General features: G+C 41.2%; 2 protein-coding genes across 2 annotated transcripts; one reads left to right on the top strand and one right to left on the bottom strand.

Annotated features, from left to right (window-relative positions):
• The first annotated feature begins 448 nt into the window (after positions 1-448).
• pptc7a (protein phosphatase targeting COQ7 a) lies at positions 449-12,960 on the top strand. The gene is made up of 6 exons (XM_063896824.1): positions 449-1,039; positions 4,350-4,529; positions 6,235-6,433; positions 8,592-8,715; positions 8,800-8,929; positions 9,271-12,960. Exons 1-6 carry the CDS (start codon positions 838-840, stop codon positions 9,327-9,329), a joined length of 894 nt encoding a protein of 297 aa, XP_063752894.1. The 5' UTR covers positions 449-837; the 3' UTR covers positions 9,330-12,960.
• Positions 12,309-18,527, bottom strand: rad9b (RAD9 checkpoint clamp component B). Its single transcript, XM_063896823.1, has 11 exons — positions 18,494-18,527; positions 18,025-18,095; positions 17,612-17,743; positions 17,267-17,381; positions 16,972-17,071; positions 16,382-16,488; positions 16,039-16,145; positions 15,289-15,353; positions 15,047-15,157; positions 14,303-14,489; positions 12,309-14,180 (listed from the first exon to the last, which is right to left on the bottom strand). Exons 1-11 carry the CDS (start codon positions 18,525-18,527, stop codon positions 14,058-14,060), a joined length of 1,152 nt encoding a protein of 383 aa, XP_063752893.1. The 3' UTR covers positions 12,309-14,057.
• Between the last annotated feature and the right edge of the window lie 597 nt (positions 18,528-19,124).

Raw genomic sequence — 19,124 nt, 5'->3', positions numbered from 1 at the left:
GACGAGGATATTTGGTTTAGGGTAAAATTAATGAAGTGTATTAAAAAAACAAATAAAACTACATAATTACAAATAAAATTAGACAGCAAAAAACAACAAAGGTTTAAAAAATGTGATATATGAGTTTTAATAAATACAACTTTTAATATATATAATCATTTATTTTTATTTCATGTTTTTATATATATTATTATTAATGTATTATTATTTCATGTTTTTATATATTATTATTAATGCATTATTATTCATGTTTTATATATTATTATTAATGTATTATTATTTCGTGTTTTTTTGAATGGCTCTTTGACCATATAGACTTGATCGGTTTGGTTTTGAAGATAAGATAGCATTTATTTATTAGTAGGAGGTTTTCGCACTTCCTTATAAGGAAACGCAGATTGCGTAACGATGTCTGACGTCATCCAGTCACAAGACCTCGCTAGCAGCTCGGTGTGTAAAGCAGACACACATACACACACACTTTCGTGTTATGTAGTGTGTCTGGAAGGCATAATTGACACCATGGCTGTGAAGAAGCAACACTTACGGGTCTTCTGGAGCGGAAGAGGCGACTGTTTCATGTGATTTTTCTCCCCTGAGACATCACGTAACTGAAGAAAAGCTCATAGAACTGTTGACGTTTCCGCAGACGGCGGTTGTTGTTGTTGTCGGCGGTATTATAGCATTGTTAGCAAGCTAGCTGCTAAGCTAACAGGTCCCTTCTGCTAAGCCTGTTGTTGTCAGCGGTTGGTTAGCATCGTTAACAGCTAAGCTAAGCAGGTCCCCCTCTGCTCAGCTTGGCCGGGTTTGGACGGTGGGAGCCCGGGCTGGTGGGTGATGTTGTCCGTGCTCTCGTACGGTAGATTGGTAGCCAGAGCTGTCATCGGCGGACTCTCTCAAACCGACGGCCGTGACTACAGCCTGGTGACAGCGAGCTGCGGCTTCGGGAAGGACTTTCGGAAAGGCATCCTAAAGAAAGGGATGTGCTATGGGGACGACGCGTGCTTCATCGCCCGACACAGATCCGCCGATGTTCTGGGTGAGTGAGAGGAGACAGTAACCAAAACAATGGGGTAGCTAAATAACACTCAGAGGTGGAGAAGTACTCAGATACTGTTCTTAAGTGAAAGTAGAAGTACTCAGATACTGTTCTTAAGTAAAAGTAGAAGTACTCAGATACTGTTCTTAAGTGAAAGTAGAAGTACTCAGATACTGTTCTTAAGTAAAAGTAGAAGTACTCAGAAACTGTTCTTAAGTGAAAGTAGAAGTACTCAGATACTGTTCTTAAGTGAAAGTAGAAGTACTCAGATACTGTTCTTAAGTAAAAGTAGAAGTACTCAGATACTGTTCTTAAGTGAAAGTAGAAGTACTCAGATACTGTTCTTAAGTAAAAGTAGAAGTACTCAGAAACTGTTCTTAAGTGAAAGTAGAAGTACTCAGATACTGTTCTTAAGTAAAAGTAGAAGTACTCAGATACTGTTCTTAAGTGAAAGTAGAAGTACTCAGATACTGTTCTTAAGTAAAAGTAGAAGTACTCAGATACTGTTCTTAAGTGAAAGTAGAAGTACTCAGAAACTGTTCTTAAGTGAAAGTAGAAGTACTCAGAAACTGTTCTTAAGTGAAAGTAGAAGTACTCATATATTGTTCTAAGTAAAAGTAGAAGTACTCAGATCTTGTGCTTAGGTAAAAGTAGAAGTACTCATATACTGTTAAGTGAAAGTAGAAGTACTCGTATACTGTTCTTAAGTGAAAGTAGAAGTACTCAGATACTGTTCTTAAGTGAAAGTAGAACTACTCATATACTGTTCTTAAGTGAAAGTAGAAGTACTCAGATACTGTTCTTAACTGAAAGTAGAAGTACTCATATACTGTTCTTAAGTGAAAGTAGAAGTACTCATATACTGTTAAGTGAAAGTAGAAGTACTCATATACTGTTCTTAAGTGAAAGTAGAAGTACTCATATATTGTGCTTAGGTAAAAGTAGAAGTACTCAGATACTGTTCTTAACTGAAAGTAGAAGTACTCATATACTGTTCTTAAGTGAAAGTAGAAGTACTCATATACTGTTAAGTGAAAGTAGAAGTACTCATATACTGTTCTTAAGTGAAAGTAGAAGTACTCATACTGTTCTTAAGTGAAAGTAGAAGTACTCAGATCTTGTGCTTAGGTAAAAGTAGAAGTACTCAGATCTTGTACTTGAGTAAAGTAGAAGTACTCAGATCTTGTTCTTGAGTAAAGTAGAAGTACTGCAGGTGAACTAAAGTCTGATTTAAGGGAGATCATATTCACCATCAGTAATCCAGATCTGTAAAGTCACTAAAGGCCTCTTTCTCAGAATGACGTTACATTGATTTATCTGAAGGGTTTCTCTTTACAGCAGCTCCCCTCTGACAGCAGAGAACTGTTTTGCTCTGTGGAGGTTTTTATGCATTTTAGGTCTTCACAGATGTTTTGCATTGAAGCCATAATATTGAATCAGTTTGCTCCACATGCACCGGACTACAGAGGACATAATACCTGGCTATGTTTGATTGGTTTCATTCGTGATTCATCTATGGATCATTTCTCCATTAATGGTTTAGCCTTATAAATATCTAAAAGTGAAAAAACATCCATCCCTTTTTCCAAAGTCTTTAGATGTCGTGTTTGTTTGTCCAACATCTGAAAATGTTCACTTTTATTTGATATACATCAGAAAAGTATTTGCATGAAGTTATGCCTTAAGTGCATAACTCAGTCATATATATTTATATTATTGGATAGAAATGGTTGATGTATAATGTATATTCATGTTGTAGTTATCTTACTTTTCTTTACTTTACATACTGCTGAGCAGAGTTGCATAACGTGTAAATACTCAGTTCAGCACCTGAGTGATTGTACTTTCCAGCACTGCCTTTATCGCAGTTGTGTCAAAACTCAATTTCATCTGGCAAATGACATTCCTATCCTTTTATGGCCCAAAATTGCTTGTTGTTTCAGCAACTGACTTCACCAAAAATGGCACTTTTACTCAAATCATGATGCAGTTGAACCACCAACAAGCTACTGCTGCAGAATCCAGTGAGACTAATAATGTATTTACATGTAGTTCAGTATTACCTAACACTGCTCTGCTCTTGGAAAATTAATTCCTCACATGGTCGATGCCTTGAGTAAACAAAGGCAGTGCAGGCTTTAAAAATCTGCTCTATCCAGGATCGATTAAACAAGTCTTTAGCAAACTTATGAAACACCATCATATGTGCTCAAGCATACTGCGTCAATCAACTAGATGCACACGGAAAAGTAGAAATCAACACATCCTCTGGACACACCAGTGCATTCTTTTGTAGGTTCATCAGTTGCAGAGTTGTGTGTCTGTTTATAAGCAACAGCGTGTTTCTGAGTTCTGGCTCCAGCTGAGGAGACCCAGAGACCCAGCCTTGTATGGTCACTCAGTCCTGGGAGGAACGAGACTGAAGTTTCCTTTCTAGGAAAATCTTCCAGCAGACCATTTGCTCCGATGGGAACGAGACTGTTGCTCAGATGATCCTGCAAAACAGATCACGTTTCTGTAGACAGCAGAGTTTGGGGAATCAGAGCGTTTATGTTGTGGAGCCAGCATGAGATCAGTGGGGTTAAAGTGCACTGAACAACAGCAGATAAAAAAATACTTATTTATGTTCAATTAATTGATGGGACTCTTGTGGCTCGTTAGTGTAATTGTTCACACGCTGTGTTCTGGGACATTTCCAGTTCGTTAACATGCGTCTTTTTCCTGTACGAGATGTCCTTTCCTTGTCTTGGTGAAAGTGGCCATTGTTATTCTGTCTGCAGCTGCATGCTGTTGTTTCTCCCAAGATCACTTACTTGTGGAACCAGTCTGAGATATGTGAAGGATGTTTGTTATTTGTCTTGGCTTGGTCTCACTTGATCTGTTATTTGAAAAAAATAGTTCACTTATAGCATTTTAAAAGCATCAACCTTTGTCTTAAGTATGTTTTTGAAAGAAAAAAGGTCAACATTTTTGTCTTTTCAGCTTCTTAATGTCAATATGATCTAGTTTCTTTACTCCTCTGACAATATCAGTGATTTCTTTTAAAGCTTTCTCGGGCTTTTCTACTTTTTCTGACATTTAAAGACCCATCACACAACCAAGAGACAGGTTAATCCAAAATAAAACTAACCCTACTGCCCTTGCAAACTAAAAACGTGTCTGTTTCAGTTAAAGAAAACAATTCAAACCTCTCAATCTTTCTATGTACTTGCATTAAGAATGGTTTGGCCTTTTGAAAGCTTATGTAACACGGTCGTTTCCTTATGCAAACCTCTGTTGGTAGTAAAAAACGCTTGTGTATTTCTTACAGGTGTAGCAGACGGAGTAGGTGGCTGGCGGGACTACGGAGTGGACCCGTCTCAGTTCTCCGGGACGCTGATGAAGACGTGTGAGCGGCTGGTGAAGGAGGGACGCTTTGTCCCTAGTAACCCAGTGGGAGTCCTCACCAGCAGCTACTACGAGCTGCTGCAGAACAAAGTGCCGCTGCTGGGTGAGTAACGAGAGAACACACAGGGTCTCCATGTCTAGAGAGAGAGTCACCTCCACCTCCAACTGGTCATGATAGACATTAAAGAAGGGGGACCCTCTCTGTACATCATGGGGCATTAACACAGGAGGAGAAGCACATTTTTGTGAAGAGAATTTCCCCCCAAATGACTTATTTTGCTCTAATTGAATTAAAATAAGCTGAAATAACTATTGAATAATATAGATGTATAGGAACTGCTAATGTATGTCTGCACACTGACCTTAAAGGGATGTTTTGTGTGTTTTAAATGGGGTTATGTCAGGTTACTTATCAACTTATCAAACCAAGTTTGGAGACACAGACAGAAATGAATAAAAGCTTTTGCATCCGTGCAGTAACTACTATCTGCATCTTCAATCTGTAATCTCCTGCAGGCATGAGTAGCCTGCCATAACCGCACTACAAAACAAACGCTCCCTAACATCCTTGCTCTTCACTCTGCTGTACAGCCCGTCCTGTGCATGCCTCTGAAAGACTTTCCATGGTGTGGTTTGAATCAGAGCTCTCTGCTTAGGGTTAGCTTGTTTGTCCCGGCTGTTTAAGTTCAGTGGCGGCTGGATAGGGATTTTTACATCATGAGTCAGAGCAGCCCGATCCTATTAAGTCCCGGGAATGTCCCAAGTCCTGACCTGCCCCTCGGAGCACTAAACTTCCACAAACCCTGTTCCCTCCTGCGCACCACTTCCCCACAACAAAGCATTCACAAACAATCCCTGGATAAATGCTTCTGCCTCTGTGAGCGTCAGTACTTTTCCAACCCTTCATCACATGTGCAGCGGGGGAAACGGCTCTGTATTGTGCAGCTCTATCCCGACAGAGAAAACGGGAGTGAGGGAGGGAGTGAGTCACAGAGCGTGAGGGGCTTCAAGGTTGATCCCAGAGAGCGTGTTTTGGTTTAGAGGATGAATCACCAGCAGGGTGTGGCTGCACGATGTCCGCCTGCTGCTCCAGCAGCTCGTGTTCCCGCTCTATAGTACAACCTGACGCTGATTGTGGTGTGTCAGGTTTGTGTATTCAGGCTCCAAACCCATTTCAGCGAGGTATGTTTCCATTAACGGAGAGAAACCTTCTCAGATATGTAGCTGTAGAGGACCGGGTGGAAAAGATTTAGGGTGTAACAGGTTACAGTGACACACTCGGGAGAGATATTATGAAACATGTTTTTCTCTCAGTTCACTCAACACAATTATCAGACAGGCTGTGCAACTGTAAGAGGTTTAAGTTGTTAAAGCAGTCATATCCACGTGCTAATGGGAACTGGTGAAAGATCAAGTTAAAAGGATGGTGGCAGCTTTGTTTTCGTCAGGCGTTGATAACATTTCTGCAGTAAAACATAAAAAATGACTTCACGTCCGTAGTATATTTTGTCCAGGTGTGTTCTTTCATTTGGGCTCCTGAAAAAGATCCCACTCCTAAATGTCAGAATACTTGCAGCTCAACATAGTAGTAGCTCACATAAAAATATTGCCCAACGCATATTACGGAATTATAGAACACACGCAAAAGAACTCTAACACCAAAGGAAAGTTATTTGAGTTTATTATTATTATCATGGTTTTGCATTTATCTACAGCCAGCTGATGATTTGCATTTTTTCCCCTGAATATTGTCTCTGTGTGTGTGTGTGTGTGTGTCTGTGTGTGTGTGTGTGTCTGTGTGTGTGTAGGCAGCAGCACGGCCTGCATCGTGGTGCTGGACCGGCGGAGCCACCGGCTGCACACGGCAAACCTCGGGGACTCTGGGTTCCTGGTGGTCCGGGAGGGGGAGGTGGTGCATCGCTCCGACGAGCAGCAGCACTACTTCAACACGCCCTTCCAGCTGTCCATCGCCCCCCCGGGGGCTGAGGGGGCCGTCCTAAGTGACAGGTGAGACACCGCCCTGCTTAATTGTGCAACCCTCTATATCAGCTTCATCAGCTGGTATCGAGAGTAGTGGAATTTCCCTAGAACTGGTGCTGACTTCTGGTATGGAGATGTAAAGGCTTTATTGTCATTTATGCAAAGCAGCTCCTCTGTAGGGTTTGGCAATGAACGTCCCGACAATGCAACATACTATATTCTTAATTAGTAAGGTAGCGCAAGAGACGTATTGTTGCAGATGCATGGGTATGGTCCTTCCTGTAGACCAAACAAAGGCGCTGAGCAAAACAAGCCGCAGAACATTTTGTCCCTCGTGTGTTTCTGTGAATGTCTGCAGTGTTGTAGTGTAGCAGCGATCCACGTGCAGCTCTGTAGACGTCAGGACGATTGTCAGGGCGATCGCTGGACGCTTGCCAAACTTCTCCTCTAACCCCGGGTCAAAGTCTGAGAGCGACAAACCCACGAGTTCAGAGCCAGTCCTGCAGCAGCTCAGACACACTCAGTCTGTCTGCAAAATGAAGATTATTATGAGCCTCCTAAAAGCATTTCTGCATTAAAAGCACACGATGAACCTGAAGTGCAATCACAGGACGAGTGTCTCTTCGTCACTCTGAGGTCCTTAAATTATACTTTTCTTTTTAATTTGAGCACTTTCGGGGAAGGATTACTCGCTCAGATTTACAGCAGATTAATCCTTCAATCCTGAACTAACAGAGCAGGAATTGAAAAGAGAGCAAGGGTCGAAACTGAAATGCACAAACAACATTCGAGTTCCTCGAAAGATTAATCAAGATTTCCTGCAACTTGATTTAACGCTGCAACTAACAATTGCTTTATATTCTCAGTTAATCATGCAGTTGTTATTTCTAAAAGAAGTCCGCTGCACCAGTTAGTTATCTTATTGATTAGTAGATTGATTATCAACATTCATCCAGAGGTATTTTGGTAATCCTTTAATCCTTAAGGTACATTTTCATGCTAACATGTCAGAAGTAGCTATTGTCAGCCTCCCAAATGACAAGCCTTCCTGTTTTTCTCAGCTTTATGTCACATGAAAATAAATGTCTTAGGGTTTTAGACAGAAGAAACAAGACTCCCTGGAGGGAACACAGGGATTTTAGCCTTTGCAGACCATTTACATGCACCAAAACACACTACAGGAAAGTCACCAAAAAGCAGAATAGGGCCTCTTCAAAAGACGTGATGAATCCAACATTGCGGCCAATTCATTTCACTGACAGCTACTCACCCTAATGCGCACACCGGAGAAGGTTAATCTGAAAAGTCCACTTCTAATAATACCCATAATGCATCTGCAATGCATGGAGCTGCAGGAATGAGACATCGTCCCAGGACAGGCTGTTCCTCAGGGCTCAGTGTATCCTAATGCAGACAGTCATTAATAACGTTTATGAGGGGGAGGGGGGGCAGCAGGGTTTGAACTTCTTCTGGGAATTGATATTGACACTAACTATGCGACCCAAAAAAACGTCCATGTGCAGATTCCTTTCATTTATCCCGCCACGTGATCATTCATCTGTAATTAGAGTGAAATATCAGGAGCAGTTTTGGCGTTCAGTAGATTTTTTCCCAGCGATAGAGTAATGTGGCGCATTGACGCTGGGTCAGAGGTTCAGATGAATGTCAGACGGGTCAGGCGGGTCAGGTTTAACAGGGAGAGAGGAGCTTTAACAGGAGGAACTAATGCGGTCACAACCTCGCCTTTGACGCACTTTGTTTCCCAACCTCTGAGCTAAATGGGTGGAATTACCTTGCATATATTCAGTGAGAAGAAAAACTTTGGGTAAAGGAAATAATATCTAAAGTCTAACATGTTTAAATATGTAACTTGGCCTCAATCATGGAGCAAATGCATAAAATAACTAGTGTCTTAATGTACGTTTCTTATCTTTATCCCCCAAAGATGTTGTGAAACAAAAGTGCACATCCTGTTGACTTATTACTGCTTAACTGACAGTGTTGCAGTACACACTTACACTATATATGATTGCAACATCTTTTGGAACAAGAAGAAACTTCAAAAAAGATCCAGTTACTCTTTTCTGTTTACGGTTTTAAGAAATGGACCTTTTCAGTTAAAGAAAGCATGTTTAAGCGGTGTGGTAAAAGCTGTGATCAGATAAATGACTGACTGTGTCTGCAGCCCGGAGGCGGCGGACAGCTCCTCCTTTGACGTGCAGCTCGGCGACATCATCCTCACGGCCAGCGACGGGCTCTTCGACAACATGCCCGACTACATGATCCTGCAGGAGCTCAAGAAACTCAAGGTGAGGAAATCAGGGTTAAAGGTGGACCAGCAACTGGTCCTGCACGTTACGGATCTTCATGCCTGTTTTGTTTCTGCTCCTCAGAACACGAACATAGAGAGCGTGCAGCAGACGGCGCGCAGCATCGCAGAGCAGGCCCACGTCCTGGCGTACGACCCCAACTACATGTCGCCTTTCGCTCAGTTCGCCTGCGACAACGGCCTCAACGTGAGAGGTACGTTAGACAGCTGTAATTAAACCAACATGTGTGACCTGCTGAATTCTACCAAGTGTCTAAATGAGAAGACTAAGCATCATCTGTAGTTCCTTTATAGCCCAACATTAGCCTCCTTTAGCTTAGCGGTGGTGATGTGAAGTCATGTGACCGTGCTGTAGTTCCTTTATAGCCCAACATTAGCCTCCTTTAGCTTAGCGGTGGTGACGTGAAGTCATGTGACCGTGCTGTAGTTCCTTTATAGCCCAACATTAGCCTCCTTTAGCTTAGCAGTGGTGACGTGAAGTCATGTGACCGTGCTGTAGTTCCTTCAGCATCCTAACAGGTTTGTTTGTGTGCAGGGGGAAAGCCTGATGACATCACAGTGCTGCTCTCTATAGTGGCAGAATACACCGACTAGAGTCTGCAGCTGATGGACTGCTTTGAATCCTGCTGGCCAGGATGAAGGATAGACTCTTCCCAGCATGCACTGGCTCTCCAGCTGACCCCCCCCAAAAAAGACTCCTGTAGGCCCTCTTCTCCAGAGAGACGCTGGATAACAGAGGGGGGGGCTGGAAGGCCCGGACTCGTGCTCTGGGACCGGCTGGAGTGATCCTATTTCTGAGGATCAGCAGGCGAGGATGAATGGTCTCTGATGGAGGTTTGTGGGAGGAGCTTCAGATGTAGGCGGACAGCACGCTGTTAAAGGTGCTCCATGTCAGTAGAGATCTGCTCAGGAGGCGGCATTAGGAAGGGATGCACCGGTTGGGAAATTATGAGCTAAAATCAACGTTTTTGACTGTATTTTTACCCTTTTTGTGCCACGGAAACTAAAAACATAACACAACGTTAATCATAAAACAGCCCCTCATTATCTTTGACTGCCAACAACATAAACTATCATTTATGGCATAGCCTTCATTTACTTGAATAATTTAATTTTCCTCTCCTCATTTTTGGATAATAAGTGCTTTTTAAGCTGCTAAAAACTCCCTATAAATGTCCCCCTCTCTGCTGCAGAGGGTGGATAACAGAGGACATTATTTCTCTAATATCAGTGTTGCATTCACGCACACAGCCGCCATGTTTTCCCGTTTTAATTGTAACTAAAAGAGTCCTAGATACACCTAATGAATGACATAACACTTCATTTTGACGGGATGAAATGAATGCAACGCAGCAGATAAACATCGGCTCATGACCTGGGCAAACATCAGCAAATATTAACGGCAGTTACAAGGAGAATATCGGCCAATAAATCGGTGCATCCCTGATTTTAGGGCTCAATAAATGCTGCCTCTAGTTAATCCTAAGTATACAATGGTAGATAAAAAGGTGCAGGGAGCGTATGTTAGAGTAGGGGATGACCGTGTGCTGTTCTGGGATGTTTTGGATAGAGCATATGTCACATTTCTACATCTGCCAGGGTATCCAATAAGACTTCATGAAGACGAGCAGCAGCTGTGCTTCAGTTTTACTTCATGTTTAAACGAGGATTTTATATTCAGAAAGTCTGACGCCCTCCCTTTACGGTCACGGCTGCTGCTGACGTCTGGATGGTGACCACATGATGTTTCTGTGAATATGAAGTGGATCTCTACTTCTCCACTGGGCTGAATTTGGCCTTAGAAACGCACAAAGCTTCAGAGGCATATCTGAAAAAGCTCAACACACCTGGTCGGGTGACTGAACGTGTTTTTTGTATTCTCTGTTCAGTGGGATTTAATGATTTGGACTGATCTCAGCGTCAGTAGCTTCTTCTTCTGTAGAGCTCTAACGACACATCCTGCAGGTTTCATGTGAAAAAGGGTCTTTGTGTTTCCGTTACATCATCACAGATTTATACAGTAGAGGATTAGAGCCACAGAGGAAATGCGGGTTTTGAGTCTCTTCAGAATTCTGACTTTTTCCCATAATTCAGAAATTGAACACGGGGCTTTAAACCTAAATTATGACTCGACTCAAAAAGTGCCATTTATTCCGTAGAATCTGGACTAACATCTAAATTCATGGTTTAAATTCAGATTATCTTTCTTTTAAACTCAATTTCAGACTTAAAACGCAGAATGCAGACCTTCCACTTTTCTTACATTTCCCAAGTTCTGACTTCATTCCTATGATTTGGACTTTAAAACTCAGAATTGGGACTTTATTCTTAGAACTTGGACATAACAAGTTAGAATTTCAATTGTTAAACTCACTTAAAATCTGAATTTGACTTAAAACTCAAAATCCAGACTTTGTTCTTAAAATTCAGACTTTAAACTCAGAATCTGGACTTTAGATTTTGCATTCTATTCAGAGAATTTGGACTTTATTTCCCCAAATCTGACTTAAAACTCAGAATTTTGGACTTTAGATTTTCTATTCTGAATGTTTTAACTCAAATTAAATGTGGACATTTGACCCTAATCCTTTCCTATAGATTTGCACCCGGCTTTTACCACAACTCCCATCCACAGTCGAAATACTTCTTAGTAAAACCCCTGTTTTGTTATAACGACGTGCCTTGTTTCAGGCGTGTTGATCCTGGCACACGTCCATAAGTCCTTGCAGCCCGACTGTGTGCCAGGAGCAGGAAGCGTGAAACTGTTAAGGAGCTGTAGACATATTTCCCATCATGCCCTGCTGTCTTAACAACAGATTTAAGACAATATATTCAACCTTTTTCTCCTGAAATCTGCTTCCTCTATAACTCTGGAGGAGCTTAGGAATAGTGATAAAGCCATCAGACGTTTAGAGAACCCTCCCTGTGGATCTCCAGATCTGTTTACGATCCGTTTCCTACTTTACAAACTCCCACTGAAGAGTCGTTTTGAGGGCTGATGGGCGCGGAAGAGCAGTGAACGGGGAAAATGTGAGCTTTTAAAAGGGTACCCTCAATATCTTTCTACCTGGACCCTGTTTGTTACTTAAAATGGTTCATTGAATCTTTTCTTACGGGCCTATATTGATATTACAAGTGTCTGACAACATATCAACACGATCCTACAGAGAAATGTACACCTTTGTTTACTTCCACATTAACAAGGGGTGGTAATCTCACGTAGAAAGGTCTCATTTACTCAAAGCTACACTTTCTGTACCCCGACACAACAAACAGTAACAACTCTCTCTCACGTTTACACCCTTTGAATCACGCGACACCCTAAAAACATAGTAAAAGGTAAAGGAATGTCTCTGTAGTGTCCTCTGTATTATGCTGTCACACACTTACAGTAAGTAGGGGACGTTCATTTACTCAAGTGCTGTTTTTATGTACTTTACCTGAGTGTTTCCATGTAATACTCCTACTCCAATACACTCATTCCTTTATTAAACTGCCTTTGACTGTACATTTTAGTGATAAAAACAGGATCATTTTATATTCTAGTTATTTAATGCTTTGAAAAGAGTCATTGTGCATTAAGTACTTTCATACTTTAAGTTAAATTAGCTCAATGCTGCCTAATTTAACTTGTAATGGAGTAGTTTTGGACAAAAGTATTTACTTGAGTAAAAGACCCGAGAACATCTTCCACTTCTGAAATTGAGCCGTTGTTATTATTTAGACTTTTTATTTACTGATTTATACATTTATTTTGTTCAAAATACAACACAAAAGTGTGAATCCTGAAATATTTTTACTTTTGATTTAACTTTGGGCTCTGCAATAACATATGGTTGTTACATCAGAGCATTTATAAGAAGTGAGTCAAACCTTTACTGTAAAACAACAACAACTGAAGTCTTGTTTAAACCTTAATAATTCAAAAAAATAACAAGTGGTTCACCTGTTACAAAAGAGGCCCAATCCAACTCAAACTACAGGAACACAGGGTCCAGGTGGATGAACAGATGTACCTCTTTACATATTTTAGGACTGAGGACAATCTTAGCAGCCGGGTTTCTGTCAGCTGCCACTGCGCTTCCTGCCTGACGTCTCTCAAACCCTCTGTTACAAAGGAGCACGTGTCTGTAAATATTTCTGCGTGTGCAGTTCCATGAAGCTCCGTTAAAAAGAACCTTTTCAGATCTGTACAATATTTAAATAAAGAGTCTAGTATTTATTACCCTTTTGTATTCCACGTGTTTTGTCTTCTTTCCTTGATGCTCGAGGGTTGGTTTTTCTCTGTGTAGGAATTATTATCACACACTGTGCTTCTAGTGTTTATCTCGCTCATCTCCATAATTAAACACTTAAGAACGTCTTGTACTCTGTGTGTGTGTGTGTGTCCCAAATTCCTCAGACGTGAGACACACTACCATCAGACAGGTGTGGCATCTTCGGCATGAGGTCATGTTTTCAGAGACGAGGCCAAAAAATAAATTGTGATTGTAGCATTTTCCACAACGCCCATACTGCATCTACAATGCTTTATAAACAGAGTTATAATGGATTCAGATTTGGCTTATTGTATAATTTAATTATAAGTAAATGTGCTGCGCCCTTTCACTGTGGGCGTGCACACTCAATCCAAGTAACAGATTCTCCCCCTGAAATGTTAAAGTGATGCCACAAAACAATCTCTCTGTTGGTCAGAAAGGGTTTACTGAGTCCAGAGATATGGAGATGGGGTCAGGTGTCTGGTCAGACGGCAGAGACAGCTTACAGAGAGTAAATAGGGGATGGATGTCCGGTGGGTCTGCGGGGGACGAGTGTCAGGCAGCAGGCTGACACTGAGACTGAGATTTCTGATCCTTTGTTTTGCTCTCCTTCTTTCTGGAGAGGAAGTAAAGGAACCGGAGCTCTGGATCTATTTGTTGTTGGAGGTGCGATATATGACTCAGCAGCTTTGAGACGTGAAGACACTATTATTTTCAGCTTTGCTCTGATGCAGGATTTACCGGATAGTGGGCGGGGCTTAATTTGTTATCGTCCTCATACTTTGTTTTTCCAGAAAACTCCCCTTGTCTTTTGTTGTTGTTGTTGTTGTTGTTTATATATTGTATGTATATTGTGTTCACTTTATCCCCTCATGCTATGACAGAAATATTTCACACACTGATTTAGGATGAATTCCTTCTTCTATAAATAATTATTGTACATTTCCAACAGAACATTTTCAGGGAACTGTTTAAAACCAATTTGAAAAAGCTAAGCAACACTTTAGCTTGCAAATCTTTAAATAAATAACAAACAGCAGTTAAATGTCGTGTCCTGCTGTTATCAGAGTGTTGGGCTCCTCATCACATCTTCCTCCTCAGACTCCTCTTCCTCGCTGCAACACACCAGGACAGGAAGTCCCTCCCCCGTCTCGGAGGACAGCGCTCTGAACAGCAGCGAGCAGAGCTACAAAATAAAAGTGCGTGTCAGTGAAGAAGAATCAAGAACACCTTTTAATTCAGGAATGTATTTTTGCACAGGTAGCTACAACAAGGAGAAATGAAACAGTAACAGGAAGCTCTGGTTACCGTGGAGGCAGGGGTGGTGTGCGCCTCCTCCTGGTAGTGGGGGGGTTCAGTGCAAGTCGGGAGCAGCAGCAGAGCGGGGAGGTGGGTGATGGGGCTGCCCTGACTGGAGGCTATCATCTCCATCGCAGCAGGAACAGCTGTCCTGCAGTCTGCCTCACCTGGAGACTCGGATACAACATCTGCACACCTGTACACACACACACACACACACACACTCTGAGGCAAACTTCTATATTTGAATCCAAACATAATTATCTGTCATTATGCCACTGTGTGAATGTCATCAGAGGTTGAATTTGAGGATAAATTAAGGTCTATATTAACTTATCCCATTATTGCTTAGCTTCACTGCCATAACTCTTCCTCGTCTGTTTCTCCAAGATGTAATCTACAGTAGGAAATACACTGACTAATGGGTAAGGGTGTAATTGAATTCCGGATCAATGAAGAACTGCCTGCTCATCAGGTCTGTGGTGTGAGAGGATTACAGACGGCCTCACTGACAGCCTCTAACCTCCTCACACCTCCTGCACTCGACCTCTTCATCTCTGTTTCAGACACTTCTTAGGAAGCTAAAAACAGACCGTGTTTCCATATGTTATTCTACAGCACGACGGCTGATTCTAAAGCAATGTGAGTATCTTTATAATGCATTATAGACACTGACGTCTTATCATCGCAGCAACTCCTCTGATGGGACCTCAGTTACTGCAGACAGGAATACAGAGGGAGGCTCAGTGTTACCTGGGAGCGGTCTCTGCAAGCTGAGAGGGGCCCCTGCTCTCAGAGTTGACCAGAGTGGACAGCACTACGGTGGCCTCCAGGATCATGTCATCCACTGAGAAACACACAGGCCTGCAGAGAGCAACTGCTGGGTTATCGATTTTAGCCTTTGCAGACCATTCACATGCATTAAAACCTATAGCACACACTACAGGAAAGGAAAAATGCATTATAGGGCCTCTTTAAACTTTACACACACTCACTTTCCTGCAGCACCGAAGTGGATGGACACTGGAAGGCAATGTGACTCTGCGAAGGACAGCAAACCCTGTAAGAAAGAAATAACAGCACTGTCAGAAACCGAGACGTGCTGTTCATCAACGGTATGAGTGTAAAAAAATGCACAGCATGTTTACTAAGCTGAGGCTGAAGAAAAATCTAAATTCTCCAGTGAACTGAGGCCGATTGAAAGTTTAAAACCCGGCCTCTAATCCATCCGAACCCGATTTTCAAAAACGAACAGGAGCAAGAAGACTAATGAGGAGCCTCACAGCGGGGGGGTCGCACTTATCAGGGACAAGAGCTAATGCAGGTCAAGTCTGATTAACGGCTCCAACACAACGACTGCTTATCCACATCTCAAAAGAGCCAAGCAGCTGCTTTTGTTTACGTCCAGAGTTTCTATCTCTGTGACAAATCAACTTGGATTATTGATCTACTCTGAAATGACATTATAGTTTATTAAGTTTCAACGTTTTGCTGTTACTCGTAATGTAATCAGTTTAACATTGACTTTAGGCTGCCCTTTAATACAAACATACTCCTACTTGGACTGAAAATACAAGACATTTAAAGGCATTACATTTCTGACATTTCACAGAACACACTGTGAATCCAGAAGCTACTCAGCCGATCGATCTGTAATAAACACATGTTAAAATATATGAAGCAGCCCGATTTCAGCTGTGAACATCGTATAATTATGTGACAGGGTAGAAGGAGCGTCCTGTTACCCTGAGCTCCTTCAGACAGAAAGTTATATCCGATTCCACTCCGATCAGAAAGTAGTCAAACTCGTCTGGGTGTAGAGACATCTCGGTGTACATAATGTTCATGTGATCTGTGACAGAAAACATCCTGGAGTCAAATAATATCTGCACAATGTTCTTCAGTGTTTCTGTCTTCAGGTTAGGTTGTCGAGAAACACGTCACTCACAACTTATAGATCCTTTCTATATCAATAACCTAGCCTCTAAAGGAACTACAGCAGGATTACTGATTCAATTCTGGGTTTTAGGACTCATTCCTGCACCACTCTATTGTTCTCGGCTAGACCACAGAGTATCGTTAGCTCACCATTTGCCCCCTCAAAGTAATTTCTCAGACTGACTCTCAGAGGAGTGATGGACAGAGTGATTTCCTCCTGGTAAACGGGGAAGTGCATCACCATGTCACCGAGAAGCCTGCAGAGAGGAAGAGCCGAAACAAATTCAATCAACCTGAGCATTGAGCGGAGAGAGCCCAATGTAAACACTGCGCCGCTGACACATGATAGCTCGGGCATTAAATCGTTATGTCCTTGTCAATCTTGTTGATTAAACAGAATTGAACTGAAGCTGTGTGTGTGTATTTGCCCAGAGACAACTGTGAGTACAAGACATTGTGAACACCTATCATGTTTCCATTAAAGAGACTGAATCCTGACAGCAGCAGTGTCTACATGTACAGTATCCTCACTTCCTCACAATCTGTAAATAGCTTCTAAATGTTAAGATATATGTTACCTTAGATTTCTCCTAATCTTAATCCACCAATCTACATTTGTCTCAGGGGGCTTTACTGTTTATACAGAGTATGAATACGACACCATCTGTATGAAGGAAAGGTGCTACTGTAGTAATGACTGATGGGGATACTAACTAAAGAATAAATACTGAGCTGCTGACCTGGCGGGAGCTTTCAGCACATTGGGACAGAGGTGTGAAGCAAACACTGCCTGGAGAGCCTCACTGTCCTGGTAACACAGGTTGTGTGTCTTAGTGATGCCTGTCAGAAACACAGAGACAACTGATTACACTGCCACCAGGTGCTGAAGACATGGTACTACAGAGTCTGCAGCACAAAGTCATGGGGAAAGAAACAGGCCATGTAAAGGAAAGCGGTCTCATAAGTCAATTAAAAAATGGATAGAAGTATAATGTCCCTATTCTGAATAGCTCCTGTACCTGCAATGATTCCTACCGTGTCTGCAGAAGAACTGGATCTTCACTCTGTCATTGGGAGTGTTGACCTGTATCTGACATTGCTCCACATTACGCCCAATGGAAGCCAAACAGCGGAAAAGAGGTAGAATAGACTGAAGAAGGAAAAAAAGGACAAGATTTAGACGAGATCACCATGTTCGTTTTGATTTAACTCACAGAGTCTTAAGGCGTAATGCTACAGGCTACATGTCGTGGACAGAAACCCTCCAAAGTCCACGTTTAATTGAGTATTTATACACACTTTTTTTTACTGAAAACATGTACATAAGTATCACCCCTTTAAGATTAACATGTGACAATTATTCAACAATGCCTGATGTACCTTCATGAGCAGTTTGCATTGGACTTTTTCACTGCCCTGATCTGGACCCAGGCAGTATTTCGTGAAGAACATCGGTGAGAAGAGGAAGCAGGCGTACGCAGAATGAGCCGAATTCACAGATCTCAGCGCCAGCTTTAAGACAAAAGACAGAGGAAGATTAAGTGAAGATGCTGCTGTGGGAAGAAAGAAGGCCCAGTACTTAAAAAACAATATGGAGGCCTAATGTAAAATACAATTAATTTCAGGAGAGATGATCCAGGGAAGCATGGCTTTGAACTGTTTCAGGGAAGGATCAGTGAGTGGAAATGAAGAAATATTGGTAGTGAAAGTTATCAAAAGAAAATAACAGAGAGGGACATGTTTGCAGGATGACAACAGGTGTTGATGTATAGAATAGCCTAGGTGCTGCTCACCCCTTTATTCATGGGATCCAAACAAAGCTCATCTCCAATCCTTGACAGGGAGTGAATGGCTTTTCCAAATGCTGCAACACAACAAAAGCACACACCTCATAAATACAATAAAACTAAGACTAATTTACAAGACAAACTAACAATAACACATGTATTAAAAACAGATAAGTTTGAGGAATACTAAAACAATACAAAATAACTAAAGTGTTGTAAAAAAAAGAGTGTAGAATTAACTAAAAGCAAGTTATACTATTGAATTTAACAATATCTATCATAACAATAACCTAACTTTTATGAAACTAGCTAGCTGGTTAGAAGCTAAATTAAGCTAACGAGCTAGCATTCGTATTTTATGAGTAATTATTATTTTATAAACCTAAAAATGCAAGTTACGGTTGTTTAGCTCTCTGATATATATTTAAATTCTTTACAAAGCATTAACTAAGTCAGTTGTCTTGTTTTATATTACCTTTTACAGCATTTCCTTCCAGAACACAGTCCATATTTGCGGATGATGAAACTCAAACGATGGCTAACCTAGCTAACGGTTATGCTAACTAGTTAAGCTAACTCTGTTTAAAAAAGACAAACATCTACGCTGAAGTTTTTATGTAAAAAACGGAGCTAAATTTATAAAAACGGCACAATTGGTTTATGTTTTGTAATATATGTGTGGTTATCCCTTATATATGTCATTTTAATTGGAAAATGCACAGCTACATTTAGCATTTTATTTGTAATTTATATCATTTCTTGGGTTTGTTATTCGCTTATTTAATATAAATGATATTTTTACTAATGTTACTTCACCATGTTACTTTTTTAAAATGATATTTAAACAGGGACAGGGCATAATTGCTGGTAAATTTTAAATGTAAGTAATTTTCAACTTTTATATTGTGTTAGCTGTAATTTAGCCCTTCAGTAGTGTTTTATTTGGCAGATAGTTTAATATTTTAGATCTTTTAGTTCTGTTTTCCCTTTTATTTTGAGATGTTAATATTGTATAATTGTTAATGTTGTACTTTTTTATTTCTAATTATCTGCAATACTTCTGTTACATGCTGCTGCAGCGGGAAAAAAATGCAATTTTGGATCAA

Source organism: Eleginops maclovinus, chromosome 12, assembly GCF_036324505.1.
Source record: "Eleginops maclovinus isolate JMC-PN-2008 ecotype Puerto Natales chromosome 12, JC_Emac_rtc_rv5, whole genome shotgun sequence".
Lineage (NCBI taxonomy): Eukaryota > Metazoa > Chordata > Actinopteri > Perciformes > Eleginopidae > Eleginops > Eleginops maclovinus.
Note: the sequence above shows the minus strand (reverse complement) of the source record. Positions and strands in the feature narration are given on the sequence as shown.